The sequence below is a fragment of the Gymnoscopelus braueri genome (genome assembly GCF_963280865.1).
Source record: "Gymnoscopelus braueri genome assembly, chromosome: 8".
NCBI lineage: Eukaryota > Metazoa > Chordata > Actinopteri > Myctophiformes > Myctophidae > Gymnoscopelus > Gymnoscopelus braueri.
Genome location: NC_137609.1, coordinates 42,526,598 through 42,542,559, shown reverse-complemented (window position 1 = coordinate 42,542,559; position 15,962 = coordinate 42,526,598). Strand labels below are relative to the sequence as shown.

Genomic DNA, 15,962 nt, shown 5'->3' with positions numbered 1-15,962 from the left:
GTCCAGAGGATGGATAAATTATTCACAACATGTGCTTTATCATCAACTCTCTGTGCCTGTGTTACATTAGGAGGACGATGACAGGTGTAGCATCTAATATGCCTACGCTGACATGGAGATGTAGCTATCGGTTACTTGCCTTGCATCAGGACTAGGATTCAGGCTGGCATAGTGATTACAGTAGAGATGCTGCTGTTATGTGATCTGATCAGTAGCCAGTGGTGGGAAAAGTATTCAAATGTTTTACATAAGTAAAAGTATCAATACGGCAATGTAGAAGTACTCTGTTACAAGTGAAAGTCCAGAAATAAAAATTGACTTGAGTAAAAGTACAAAAGTATTGGTATCAAAATATACTTAAAGTACCAAAAGTAAAAGTACTACATTTTTTGAAAATAGCAGATCTACAAGCTGCGACGCGTTGTGAGCTTGTAGATCGGCTATTTTCAAATAGCCTTTGTATAAAATAGGGCTAAAGTGGTTAATGTATGTTTTATAATGTAATAATTTACATCTGCAAAGTAACTAGTAACTGAAGTTTTCAAATAATTGTAGTGGAGTAAAAGTACAATATTTTCCTCTGAGATGTAGTGGAGTAAAAGTACAGTACTTGAGTAAATGTACTAGTTACTTTATACCACTGTCAGTAGCTTTTAAGTTTGAACCCATCACCCTTTTTTATTAAAAACATAAAAATATTATTGATCGATAACAGATTTTGTTATTACACCCATTTTGCTTAGTTGGTCACATTGCTGAAAGGGGGGAAAAGTCCTGAAGTAGTTCTGGGTAACACGTACAGTACCTGGCTTTGACAGTATTTTGTCTGAGTAATCCACTTGTACCCACATAAAAATATTTGGCAGTCTTACATTTATTGTAAGAACGATACTTGGCTAAACACTGTAGAATGGAAAATACATTATTTTCAGCCTTTTCTGATTCCATCCTGCTGAAGTCATCTGTGTATTTTTACTCTCTGGCACTTTGGAGAGTCCTCTGAGGAAACAGAAAAATACCAGCACACATGGCTGCCTCAGAAAGTCAAACAAAGTCATTTGATTTCTTGACCCTCAGTCCTTATAAAGATACTGTCACCGGATTAAGCTCCTATGTCTCTGTAGAGCTGCAGGCCTCTTCATGTTGCTGTGCTTCTCTGTAATGTTTTTTGTCAATGACCATGGCTTTAGTTCTGCCTCCATTGAAGACAACTTGTTAAGTCAAAAGCACCATCCATATTTTTCTTCTGTTGAATGTTCCATTCAAACTCCCAGCTATGCAGTGTTTGGCTAAAACTACAGGCACCAGTGATAGCATATAAACGTCAAGGGGGAAAATTATGGAGAGAATATTACAGCAACGAAATGCCTTTGCAGCATGAATTTGTAACATCAATACCCAGAAAGTGGTTGTGGACAAATTGTACACACTTGGCCTTTTGAGCGAACAGGAAACCCAATATTTTTCTGACTAAAACTGAAAAGAATAGCAATCTGAGTATATTATTATCAAAATGAACAGTGACTTCAGTCACGATAAATCGGTGAGTTGCTATATGAGTTGCTATTGTTTATACCACGTAGGCCAAGCCGTCTGTAACAGCTCCTCAACAGTAGACCAAACACAACTCAAGCTGCTGCAGTACATGCATGACATCACAAAACAGAAGCACCTCTCCAGCCACAAGAGGCTGGAATGCCCGGGGAAGTAAAAGTGAAACTTGGGGCATAGTTGAACATCTATCTAATCTTATCTGTATGAATATTCATGGTTTCACCACTGAACACCATATTGTGATCTGACTTCATTCATGTACTGCAAACATTGTACCTTCTATCACTTACTGCTAGGCCTGTCACAATTATTACATCATCATCTAATCGCAACTATTTGAGATGATCGCAATTTTTTTTGCACAATCGTGATAATCGCTTCCATGTTGAAAAATGTTCACACATTTTCTAATATTAAAAGTAGCAGAAATAGCTGATCTACAAGCTTACAACTCGTCACTTTTGTGACGCTTTGTAAGCTTGTAGATCAGCTACTTCTGCTATTTTACATGTATAAAAATGATTAAATATGTCAATAATGTCTTATTATATAATGTATATTTCAGTTATTATCTGCCCTGTGCAATCTTTGATCACGAAGCCTAAAAGGCTTCATATGTTCCTATGTTCAATGCCAAACACGCAATTAAATCACAATTATTTGAGTGACAATTAATCGTCAAAATTTGTTATCGTGACAACCATCTATCTGATCTATCTGTATGCATATTCATAGTGTGGCTTCACCACTGAACACCATGTTGTGATCTGACTTCATTCATATACTGCAAACATAGTACCTTCTATCACTTACCGCTATATCATTGGTTTAAGATTGGACAGGGAGGCAATGCCATTATTATTAGATGTCTTGTTTTTTGGCCAGGGTCACAGCACAAAGTCAAAGTTTAGCTCTATGCTTATTTATACATGGCATGTGGCATGGGTGTAGCAGCATCTCTTAATCTTGTGTTTGTTGGTAATACTGACGTTGGCACTGCAGGCTTGACATGTTTATGAGAGGAAAGGGTCATAGCCCGACATATCCAGTCTATCTTACTGTACATAACATGCACAAAACAAGCTTGCCTTTTTTTTCAACCGACGTTGTAAATATCTCGAGATTGAGCTCTCGGAGCACTTTGAAGCAAATTGTGTTTTTTAGTAAAGTTATTATAGTATAAAGACAGTCAGGAACTGAATTTAGTACTTACTGTACAAATTCAGCTCCTGGTCATTTTGATGCCCTTCCCTCAAGAAAAGAAAAGAAAAGAAAATCAATGCCCCTGGGAATATGTCACCCAAAAAAATACTTATTGTATAACAATTACTCACCCCATGAAGCCTTGAATACATTAATTATTATTGAGTTTTTGTTGCATTCCTGAGCCAATAATTAGATATTTGCTGTGGTAGGAGACCAATGCAAAACTATATAAAAGAATAATATAAACTCCAAAACAACAATAAAGACATCTCTCCACGTATTCAAGGCTTCACAGGGTGAGTGAGTAATTGATAGAAAATACGTAATCTTTTGGGTGAAGTATTCATTTAAGAAAATGGAATGAGCCATATTCCTCTGAAATGTATTTTCTCCAGCATGGGTTAACAACATGGCCTTTAACCCAGGGCTGCTTGCACATCTGCATAGTGTACAACATGGGCTTTATGAGTATGAGTGGCTAGTTGTCTACTTTACTGTCCCTGTCAAAGGCAGGCTGTTGCTGTCTAAGAAGCACTTGTCCCTTTCGGTTGCAGAGGTCAAAATTGAAGACTGCCTGCAAGGCTGCAACACAGCATTTGGGGGAACAAAATTCACGGCCATCTGACATTCATCTTGGGATATCATTGAGTGCTGTTCACAGGCACTGTATTTCACTACAAGACGTCAGAGGAGTCCACGAGAACAGATTTCCGTTGTGCAAGCCAACAGGGTTTCTCACAACACATTTGCGAGATTTTGTTGTGTCAATGTGACGGCACAGTGCATGGAACATCGCTGCTGGCACTGGGCCCTTTCCAACTGGGTCGTCACATTGGAAATGGTGTTATAAGTTGACATTTTCATAAAAAAAACAAAACAGTACTGGGTTTTGTGATGTTCTATATTGTCTGAATCAACTTTGTTTGCGTTTGTTTATGTGCTAAAAGAGTGACTTTGAGAGCTGTACGGTAAGTACAATGTAATTCAATGAGGAGCATATTTTGACTTATCAATTTCTAATCAATGGAGCAATTATTTTTGATTTCTTGCCCACCTTTGGAGTTACATCATGGCAAGGTAAATACACAACCCAAACCTCTACCAAAGTGGTCTTGCCCTTTAAAGCCCCTTGACCATTACCATACAGGTACAGTACATGCAGCGAAATGTTGGTCGGAAACATTGTTTATTCATTATACAAATTATTCAATTTGCAAGTTAGCTTGTTGGTGGCTGTCTTTCAAAGGTCAGACGGAAGGTCTTGATTTCGCCTTTCTCCTCATCGACAATATTAACTTCATGGTTCTTCTCATGCATAATAATTTTCACCAATATCACGGCTTGCCCCAATACCAGTCTTCAGACATCACATTGCTCATTCCCCAGACTTCATATAACCTTACTGATCGTAGGAAGGACTCGTAGGAAAGTTTTTCTCTTATCGCTTATTGCTTTTTTACCAGCTTGATTCAATCGCTGCGCTTAGTCATCACTTTCTTGTTAGTTTTTCCTCATTGGCTGTCCTTTAAGCCAATGGGGAGTCCACAATGCCTTCCACAATGCCTTCCCATACTCTGAACGGCGATGTTGATTATTAGATAGATTAATTAGAATGACATTCGCTATGTCTCTTAAACAGTGTTCAAAGGAGTTGAATATGTTATTTAAAACTGCAGTTTTTATTAGAAGCCTACAGTTGTAAGTTATTTTGGTTTATGTTTAGCCTAGTTAGATGTTGGATTGTTTGTGCCCAACAGTGCATGAATAAATCTACTAGTGAGCTTTACATGTGAAAGGCACCTTAATTTAACTATTGAGTTGTATATTTTTGGTAATGTTTAGTAAGAGTCATGACAGTACTTTTCAAGGGGTTTAGCTTGCCGAGAGCTGGTACAATATGACTGTCATTTATTGTTTTTCTGTTCTGGTGCTGATGCTGTTGCTAGGATGGAACAGGCGGTTGCTTGGGTGTAACAAGTGGTTGCTAAGGTATAGTGGTTGCTAGGATATAACAAGCAGTTGCTAGTGTGGTTACTACACTAGTTCCCAACTGGCTAGGGATCATCACCATTGACTTGACTTTTTTTTAGCCAAAGATTGAAGACCGCAGGGCACGGTGGCGCAGTCGTTAGCGCTGTCACCTCACAGCTAGAAGGTCCTGGGTTCGATTCCCGCCGGGGACGCTGTGGGCGCTGGGGCCGTGTTCTCTCCTCCACGTCATCAGTGCCCATACCCTAGGTGGGGTTGGCGAAAGGGCCTTACTGTGTGGAGTTTGCATGTTCTCTCCGTTTCCCCGGCCTAGGGTAGGTACCCTCACAAAAAACATGCACTAATCCTGGTCTCTATACTGCCTCCCCCTGGTCAGCCGGGATGGAGGGGAAAGGAACTGGTTGGAATAACGTGTTCCTTCCACGCGTTACGTCCTACCGTGGAAACTCCCCCCTGTCAGACCTGCTCACTCCATGCATTGAAGGAAGCATGAGCTCAGTTAGGGGCTCTCCCCTGGCTGGCAGAGGGAGAGTAGCGCCCAGGAATACAAGCTTAGGCAATTGGCACTGGGTAAAAAATGGGTTGCAAAATCGTGAGATAAAAAAAAAAAAATCGAATTAAGTAAATTTTCAAACGTTTTCTCATGTACCATCAGTCACTGAACTGCCTCATTACAGGCTATAGGATATTGAGAAAAAGTCTAAAATGAGGTGACGTGATCCATTTTTGTATTGCTTCGATCTTTTTTCTGTTTTGCCCAGAATGGACATACGCCACCTGCTCAGATGCAGGGGGTGACCAAAGAATGTCAGGGGCACGATGCTGCTGGCTTTCCTTTTTTTTTTTTTGCTCTTTGTCACACAGTATCGCTGATGTGGATGTTTTCTTCTCCACCCCCCCACCCCACCCCCACCCCTGAGGGCCTCGCGGGAAGCGGTGACATCACTGATAAACAATGTCTGTCCGGCCCTGCCAGGCCACCAGCCCTTCCTGAAAAAGCCGCTGGCTACAGCCATGCAGGATAGATGAAGCTCAGCTCTCTCTCTCTCTCATTGTATCTCCTGTATAATACAGTACAGGTGCATCAAATCAGCCCATGGGACCTCTGCGCTATAGGAAGGCTCTGATTGTACACAAACACAGCTGCCAGCTGCAAAGTATAGCGTATAGTCATTTCGCCCTCGTAAAGGTATTGGATTTTTTTCATGGCGTCTGTAAGAAGGTCTGTGTGTAATATGCGTGTCTGTTTGTCCGGAGCTAATCTCACTCACAAACCGCCGACCGAACAGTGCCAAGGTTCCTGTGCACATGTCTGTCTGCCAGTAGGCCAGAGAAGTACCTCCAGATATTTGTATTCACATAATTATTTTAAATTTTATTTATTATTTAACTTTCTTTTTATAATTATGGAAGTAAATGGGGCTCAGAGCGGGCTGAAACCTTGACTACATTTTTAGTCATGCATCATAGATACGTCATAATAACACATCTCACAGCACAGACTGGCCACATGAAGTCCGGGATCCACATGAGAGCCACAATGTCGTCACTCACTCACTCACTCACTCACTCACTCTCTCTCTCTCATCCGATGTTGAACCTTGTGTCAATGTGGGTCGGATGCAGCAATGTAATCGCCTGGAAACTGAATGAAATGTCTCAAGACATATGGACAGAATGCTCAAGCAGCAATGAATTAACTAACCAGGCTCAGATCAATTGAGCCTTTTGTAACTCCGTATACTAGCCTGCAGCCTTTCTGTGTAGTCCTATTCAAGAAAAAGGAAAGTAGAGCCGAGAATGGAATTTGAGTTTTATCTGCGCAGGCCTTTCCGACAATTAATATTCCTCTATCTCTGACCCTCTGGAGCTTAGTGGTTTGCCGTGATCATCCCTAAGGAATTGTCTGGTATTTGTGGCATCCAAGGCACAAGTGGATGGCTATTTCTCCTCCTGATAACAGCAAAGTAGAGTTGTTCCGATACCAATACCTTCAGTTGATGTTGCACTACCGTTTTATACTCTTGCTGTACTATTTACATTATTATTTTACCAACTTGTAGCTGCACTACATTTTTATTTATTCCTAGATCAGTGGTTCTCAAACTTTAAAATTTCAAACTCTGGAGTTAGAGAATAAACCCGTATGGTTCCATTTGTAGTTGTACACTCTCGGAGATACAGACCTGTAAGGGTCCATTTGGAACCCCCTCAAGGAACCCGAGAGAGTCCCTGGACCCCACTTGAGAGCCACTTGTCCTAGACTTTTTTTAAGTTACACACTGGAAAAAAATGGTATTGGTACATCTAAACAGCAAAGCAAGCAAGTGGAGAAACTCCTTGTCTATAAATGCCAACAGACAAAGGTGACCTAAAAAACTGCTGAACTGTATTTGAATGGTGATGCTAATAAATTATTAACTTTTTTTTTATTTTATCGTGTGGTCATTGAACTTTTAGTACACAAGCTCCTGGTGACATTTACATGTGTAGCTCTGTGACCATGACTTCATGAGTAATTTGATTACTTCAAAAGTAACTTGAGTACAACAAAGTACTACAGTATATTTGATGTCAACGAAATGCAATTGCTGGCACGTTATTCGTAAACGGTCTTGCATTATGATAAATGCCATGTATTTGGCGAGTGAAAAATGTCTTGATATCGCAGAGTTCAATAACAATATGTCATACCATTAGTCATGTAGTTAGTCAGTTGTTAACTGATGCTGTTATCTAACTTTGAAGTTATTTTAAGCTGTATACTGAGTGATAAAAGGTTGAAGAACTCCAGACCTAGCATCTTTAGGAGAGACCCTTGTATGTTGCTAAAGTGAACAAGGAGATTGCAAAGCGAAATACTTCATTGCATGGGACAACGCTCCACTCATAACAAATAACTGATTAAAAGTCTCTTTTCTTTGTGGCAAGTTCCACAACCTTACAACAGTGCATAAATTACACAAGATTAGCAATGGATTTCTTGTTACACTCAAACCTTATACAAATGTATCCCATTTATATATAAATCCCATCCACTTTGTAGTTTATTTGACTGAAACACACATCTGCTCCTTTGGTGTTCGCTTCTCAACATGGTTTTCTTAATCTCCGCTAGAGAGTCTGGAAGGGGCTAAATATCGACTGAGCTCCTCCGTCTTATCCAGTGCTGCACGGTAAAATCCTGAGTGTTAATCTATCTCTGAGAGTGTACAAATGGACCCGAAAGGGTCCATTTGTACACTCTCAGAGTTAGATTAAGGCTCAGGATTTTACCGTGTACCTACTTAGCCCCCGCCGACTGTACTGCAGTGTTTATGATGTCTTTCCTCACTCAGACAGTCTAGCCCTCTGTCTTATCGACTGCTAATCTCCACAAGCCACAGCGGAGCAGAAGAACTTTTAAAGGTTTTCCTGTTCCCAGAATACAAAGATACCACCAGCACCACCACCATTTTCATCTCCCTTTTTAGGCGGCTCCCTTTTTTTTTCCCTCCAGCGTCACGGGAGCATGATTTACAGTATTTCTGGAAAAAAGGGGGCCTTTTGAATTCAGCCATCACCTCGAGAAATATTCCTTGATCTCTATTCAACCTTCTGATTTATCTTTCTCTCCTCTGAATCACTGTAATGACTCGGTTAAGGTTGATAATCTGTGTTGTGAGGGCACTTAGAATCGGCTCACACTTTGGGAAGCCCAGTATGACATTTTCCCCCAAAACCCTGCCTCCATGTCTTCTGCTGCCCACCCCTCTTCCCTCTCTCGCCGTCTTTATTCTCAGCCCCTCTCCCACATTCAGGAAATGGGAGCCGAGCCAGAAGTCCTCTCTATTTCCGGGAATCGGTCCCACAAAGCTGCAGTGTAGTAACTTAGCTCTGACGTGAGAGCCATTGTTAAAAGAGCAGGGCCCCCATTGTCCAACGGGAGGAACAGTAACGCAAACAAAAGCCTCCCGCGGAAGGAGAGCAGCAAGGGAGAAGAGAAGGAGACAAGAGTCCCGTGCTATTTATACATTGAGAAGCACCAACCTGGCGTCTCTCTGTCGTCAAAAAGGATATGCATGTCGGATCAGCCAGACATGTCGGACCAGCAGCAAGGGCCTTGTTAAAGGGTGCTTAAAGGGATAATTCACCCACTTTTTTTCTATCCATTAGTCACCCCATGGAGACTTGAATGTATGGATATTTTTTTGTTTTTGTCGCATAAGCCAATAATTTGATGACCAGCGGACTGGTAGGCAGCGGTTTCGGTAGGAGACACAAATGAGACTCTTTGTCTCTCCTACCGGAACCGCTGGCGGTCATCAAATTATTGGCTTAGGAATGTGACAAAAACAAAAAGATATCCATGAATTCAAGTCTCCATGGGGTGACTAATCGATAGAAAAAAAGTTATTTTGGGGGTGAACTACTCCTTTAAAGACGGGTGGCATTATCATAACGGCTCCTTTCGATTTGGAAACGTTTCACCCTTTTATTTAATCAAGGAGTCCAATGAAACACAAAGCGAGAGGCCTGGTTAGCACCTTACACTACTAGGCACAATGACAGCACTTGTTGGAGGTGTCTATAAAAACTTTCCACCCAAATTTTCCCGGACGGTTCTGAGCTTTTAACTAGCAATATTCCTCGCACAAGCCTGTAACTTCCATCACCCCCCCCACCCCCACCCCCACCCCCACGCACACTCTCAGCAGGTGGTGTTAATGCTGCGGAAGCAAATGAGAGCACCGCACAGTAAAGCTGTCAGTGTTCATTTATCCATTTGTAAAGTCTGAGCATGTGCAAATATAACCAAATGGACTCTTGGGTCCATTTGGTTGCATTTGCACACACTCAGAGTTCAATTAACACTCAGGGATTGACAGTGTCGTTCTTGTGTACCGAGGGCCTAGAAGTGGAGTGGAGAGGGTAGCTGGCTGGTGTCGTGTTGCTTAAAAGTCTCATGTGGGAAAGTGAGTCAGTGAGTGACATGAGGTCAGGTTATCATCATAATACCTCAGGCAGTGTTTACATCAATGATGCTGATGGAACATGGAAACGGTTCATTAATGCATTTCCTAGAGTCACAGGTGGTGGCACGGAAGCATTGTGCAATGGCTTCTTCCGTTCGGTTTAGGATGTCAAATCAGCTCCCGGAACTCTGAACACATGCATTACAAAATATATGAAAATCTTTTTTTAGAGATGATTATGTTGTGTCCGGGTAGCTCAGTCACCAGAGCACACTCCTTTGGACCACAGGGTTCTACTTCCAGGAAGTACTGGGAGCTGATGGTAGGTGTTGCGCTCCACCGCAGCAATCTCCCAGGGTTCTAGCGCATTGGTTCTCAAAGTGTGTGTGTGTGTGGGATCCCCAGTAAAATGTGTTAATATAGCATCACAATAATTCAAAAATAGCAGATATACAAGCTCATAGTGCTCACTATGAGCTTGTATATCTGCTGAAGAGAGAACGCTGGAGCAACACGGACAGTTTAGGCCTTTTATTTATTTTCGGTGCAAGTAAAACAGACTGACGTTTCGGTCTTTCGACCTTCCTTATTGTCCCTATCCCTGTGACGCACCGGACTGGCCGTTAAAGGCTGCGGCGCAACGGTAGAATCCCTTTGTTCTTGTATATCTGCTATTTTAGAAAAATCGTGAATATTTGTGCAAACATTTGAAAATAAATATTTTTAGCACCTTTATACAAAGCAGCAGGGATGCACGATTTGTTCGTTTTGTTCGTTCATCACCGATACCGGCCATTATTTACTCTGCAATATATTCCAGATATCTGGAGCTTGAGGGTGATGGGGCATGATGGATGCCACATTCATTGAGATCGTCTCCTCTTGGAATCGGTCTGAAGGATTTGGTTCAGCCAAATCTGATTTGGTTGGTAGGGGCACGCCCGTATGACCGGATTGTACGTTGATCGCGTAATTGAAATGTCTCCATAAACTCTCAAGATTAGTCTTATCTACATAAAGCAAAACATTTCCAAAGAATGACATCTGGGCCATCTTTATACATTTGAGGTAATTTACCACATTTACCACACGTCCCAATTATGGGCATGTCATAATAGGCCGAAATCTGCGCATTGTGATCTTGTAGATCAGTTCATTTCAGCAAAGAGATTTGGTGTAGAGGGAAAAGATTAGGCAACCAAGTACAGACCCCGGGGGGACCCCGGTCAACAAAGTGTATACTGTAGGGTTCAAGTGGTTAAATAAAATCTAATTAGTGACTGTCCAACGTGTTATTTTCCCCACAGGACTCCTAATATTCTCAACAAGGACCATCCCCCAGACAAGAAACCCAAAAGTGATAAATCTCCCGTCTCCCTCAAACATGAGTTTGACCCAACAGGTAAGACACGTCAAGTCACCTTTATTTGTACAGCACATTTAAAAACAGAAGTTGATCAAAAGTGCTTTCCAATGAAAATAATATCATATAGACCACAATTTGGTTAACAAAAAAAAATCAAAATGAAAAAGAACTTTAAAAAAAAACATCAGTAATACATTTACGCACATTACCACTTACTTACTCATATAGTACATACTGTACACAAACACACACTGCAACCCAGTCACACAGCAAATTGTGTATCCTGTACACAGTTTCCTGTATGCTCTACATACTGGCAATACATTTGCCAGTCAAACAAACAACCGTGGACACAGAATTTGCTTATACTCTGTGTGTGTGTGTGTGTGTGTGTGTGTGTGTGTGTGTGTGTGTGTGTGTGTGTGTGTGTGTGTGTGTGTGCGTGTGCGTGTGTGTGTGCGTGTGTGTGTTCCTACAGGTTTGGTTCAGCGTTGTGTGATTATCCAAAGAGATGAGAATGGCTTTGGGCTGACAGTGAGTGGAGACAACCCTGTATTTGTACAGCTGGTCAGAGAAGGTAAGAGTCTGCATGCACGCACAGTCTCTCACACACACACACACACACACACGCGCACACGCACACGCACACACACTAATACGAATGTAGACTGAAGCAAAGCTATAAAGTTTGCAACGTGCTGTACAGGAAAACAAAGCATGTCCAAAACCAAAGATTACCAATACTGCCAAAGGTAATAGACACACATGCAAATATCTCACATAGCAACAGCAGATTCGTGTTCCAATTTCTCCTGTGTTGTGTCTCTTGTCCTGCAGATGGCGCTGCGATGCGAGCTGGTGTCCAGACAGGCGATAGAATCATTAAGGTGAGAAACATTTGTTTTCTGAGACTGAACAAAAACGAAAAACTCCCAGGGAACTGCCAAGAGCATTGGTCAAAGACCTAGCTAGAACAATAATTACTACCTCAGGTTTTAACAAAAGTAATGAGTGTAAAGTAATACCATATTGTATTTGCCATTTCATGACTCGCATTGAAAAGGTAATTCAATACATTTCAACATACATTACAAACTTACTGGTTAGACTTGAAGACAGTAAGACACATCAGACCAATAGACCTTTTGGTCTATTGGTCTATTTTCACGTCATAGAAAACTGTTTCTCTGCATAATTACAGGTGTTCCATGGGAAACACAGGTTATATTGTATATATAAATAAATATATATATATAAAAGAATATACAGTACAGTAGTCAATATAGTCTCATCAAATTTAAGAATAAATTTTTTACTATTAGGTGTGGTGTGTGGGGAAAAAAGCTTTAAATTAAAAAATTATTAAGTGTTAAGGCTTGATATACTGATATACTATATACCGAACATAGTAGATCTGGCTTGTAGATCTGCTATCTTCGGTGCGCAAAACCAATACGCAATACTGTAATAAAATAGAAATGGCTGTATGGAACTACAGCATGGAAATGGATAGCAATATGGACATAGAGGAGCCCTGTCTTTGGCAGGGCTCACAATACTTGTATATGAAAAGGGCCTGTGCTTTTATTGATAGGGTTATTACACAGAATAATATTGCTTGTAATGGGGTGGTGGAGTGACTCCTAATCCTGATTTAATTTGTCAGCCATTTATGTTGAAGCTAGCTTCAGGGCTCAACTCTCGTGATGTCCTGTGTTCTTCGGCAGGTTAACGGGACCTTGGTAACACATTCCAACCATATAGAAGTTGTGAAGTTGATCAAATGTAAGTACCTAACTGGTTTCCATTACACTTGACATTTATGCTTATCCCATTAAGACCTGAGATAAATGTCTTCTGAACCAGTAGTTCTTTCAAGATTTTTCAACAATTTTCAAAGTTTTTGAATAGCCAACGCTGAAATCTAAAATGTTTGCTTTCCCGATTTAATGGGATTTTAAAGACCTGTTGGTTAGACTTGTCACACACATGGAGGTCATATTGTATTTGTGCACTTTGTCACCATCAGCAAACCACATGGTGACAAGATTTGCTATGAGACTATGGTTCATTACTTTTCAATTTCACTCCAGGCATTTTCATTGTTTGTTCTAAAACAGCTGTTCTGGTTGCTGCGTTGGTTACATTCCTCTGAGCCTGCCTGACAGTACAGTTTTGGCTATTCACCCTCCTACTTGTCCAAACTCAAAGATTGGGTATTTTATCATTTGCAAAACCTACCGGGAAGACGCTAGATTGAAGTTGAGTTTCAACATCTGAAGATATTCTACCATTTATTTGGCATTTACAAATGCATTTGACTGCACCAGGCACTAACAGTGGTGTAGATACACAACAACAATGCACACTCAAGTACACAAGTAGCCTAGACTACAATTGCATTAATTGGTGGATATAATTAGGGCATTGTGATACAATAGAGTGTACACTAAACAAGGAGTGTATTATAATACAAAGCTACAGGAGTGCCCAGGGAGGGGCCCTCTGCAGCAACGCAGAGGCATGAGACAATGTTGTAAAGTAAAACACATTCGTTTTTTTATTGCCAGCTTCAAAACGTACCGATAAACTCTCAAAACATTGAAACAATACTGTTTAGTCTGGTGAGTCTTCAGCCTCCAGTATCCAGTAATCAGTGAGTCACTGCTGTCTCTGCTTTCTGGGTAAAAAAGACCCCCAGACCCACCAAACAATGGCTCACCCATGCTGGGTTTTAACGAGGAGCAGTCGTTAGCTGAAGTGGCTTCTCTTTTTTTCTTTTTTCTTTTGGTGTCCAGGAAACGGAACGGAAGTTCATATGGGTTGGAACGTTCACTGTTGTTGTCTTTAGGCATAAGATTCAATTAAATTACTGGCAAAATAAAAAGGTATCAAAGGGTGACAAAGCAAGCTGAAAATGACAAAAAATAAAACGTATTAACTACTGTAGGGCTAATGGACCAACCGCTTAGGCGTTATTTTATACTTTGTCACACAACAGTGTCGCATCCCGACACATTGTGAGCTTGTAGAGCAGCTATTTTCACTATTTTGGAAATATTTGTATGTAGTTTTTTTTAAATTTCCTATAAAAACATGCTCAAAATAGGGATGATTATTAACCTATTATTTTATGACTCTCTATTATCGATCATTCTTTTAATCGTTTAAATCAATTAGTTCGATTAACTGTTGCAGCCCTACTATTAACCCATTAAGACCAGGAACGCATCTGTGACATTTATTGATTTGAGCTAAAAAGCATTATTTTACACTTTGGCTATTCGAAAAATAGCAGATCTACAAGCTCATAGCTATGAGCTTGTAGATCTGCTATTTTTGAAAAAACGAGAAAATGTGTGCAAATTAATATATTTATATTCTTTTAAAGCAAACATTTTTAACTCAAATCTTCCGGGGGTCCCTGGAACAACATATTTTGAGATGGGGGTCCGCGGCCAAACACATAATTTTGGGTGGTCCATGACATGAAAAAGTTTGAGCACCACTGATATAGAAATCAGAAAACTGTTGGAATTTAGAAGACATTTGTAGAATCGGCTTCAGGTCTTAATGGGTTAATGTCAACAAAGGCATCAATAGTCAGATTTGACTGTCATCTCTCGAAGGTGAACTGGTTATTCGTGACTCTCCCTTTGCCTCTGCAGCGGGCTCCTATGTAGCCTTGACAGTACTGGGGAGGCCCCCCGGACTCCCCCACATTCCCCTGGAGGAGGTGGCGAAGAGGGAGCAGGAGGAGGAGCAGCAGGGAGAGGGGTGGCTCTCCCCCTCTCCATCCTCACCCCTCTCACCCCTGTTGCCAGCCAGAGAGGACCACAGCACCTCCCCACTGCCTCCCACGGTAATGTGTGTGTGTGTGTGTGTGTGTGTGTGTGTGTGTGTGTGTGTGTGTGTGTGTGTGTGTGTGTGTGTGTGTGTGTGTGTGTGTGTGTGTGTGTGTGTGTGTGTGTGTGTGTGTGTGTGTGTGTGTGTGTGTGTGTGTGTGTGTGTGTGTGTGTGTGTTAGGACTGCATTTATTTGATCACTAACTACTCTGTAAGTAAGTGATATTTTTTGATTAATACAAAAAAAACTTTGTTAAAGCTCTATATTGTGATAGTAATCATTGCTATAGAGTGTTTCCTCAGTAATAGGGGTCTCTCCAGCTCTTTAATAAACAGGAAATACATTTTCAGTTGGGTTGCCAAATTTCAGCCAATCAGGAGAAAGTACCCATTTATCAGAAAGTACCCATTTATCAGCTTCACATTTATAGTGTTCCAGTTCCAATTTTGTCGGCTCATTTCTTTGTGTCATCACTGACCTGAAAATGCATTTTCACTTTACTAAAGAGCTGGAAAGACAGGGAAACCCTTGTTACTGAACAAGCACTCTATAGCAATGATTACTATCACAATATATAGATATTTAACACTTGTAACTTTCTTTATTTTCTTTACACCTGGGCCCTATTTTTAGATCATTTAGACACAAAATGAAGGGTAGGTGTACAAATGATTGGAATTGGTCCTATAGATCAGTGGTTCTCAACCTCTTCAGGCCATGACCCTGCAAAATAATCATATTTTAACTGGAAACCCCCCACCCTGATCAGCACCTGGGATGTATGAGTTGAGGCATTACATTTTGTTTGACTCGGTTCCACAAATGAATATTGTGAAAATAGCAGATATACAAGCTCTGTGTTGTGAGCTTGTAGATCTGCTATTTTCACAAATGTAGCCTCTTTTTTATATTATTTGACAATTTGACAAACAATTTGTTTGTCCAGTTTTTATAGTATAATACGTTTATTACTTTTGATACAGTAATGGTCTTTCTTTTTTTTTAGGTATTAACTCTCTCAGTGCCAAGCCCCGAGTTATCCCGAG

The 15,962-nt window shown here is 40.8% G+C and overlaps 2 protein-coding genes across 5 annotated transcripts in view; one reads left to right on the top strand and one right to left on the bottom strand.

The window, feature by feature from the left end:
* Positions 1–15,962, bottom strand: part of rabep1 (rabaptin, RAB GTPase binding effector protein 1) — a 332,504-nt gene that overhangs the window by 143,239 nt on the left and 173,303 nt on the right. The window lies entirely within an intron of this gene.
* arhgef12b (Rho guanine nucleotide exchange factor (GEF) 12b) overlaps positions 1–15,962 on the top strand; it is a 69,363-nt gene that overhangs the window by 1,759 nt on the left and 51,642 nt on the right. For all 4 annotated transcript variants that reach the window (XM_080435383.1, XM_080435381.1, XM_080435382.1 and 1 more), the window contains exons 2-6: positions 11,012–11,106; positions 11,549–11,647; positions 11,908–11,957; positions 12,798–12,855; positions 14,739–14,932. In XM_080435383.1, the coding sequence (XP_080291509.1) occupies positions 11,012–11,106; positions 11,549–11,647; positions 11,908–11,957; positions 12,798–12,855; positions 14,739–14,932 (496 nt within the window). The remainder of the gene's footprint in view (positions 1–11,011; positions 11,107–11,548; positions 11,648–11,907; positions 11,958–12,797; positions 12,856–14,738; positions 14,933–15,962) is intronic.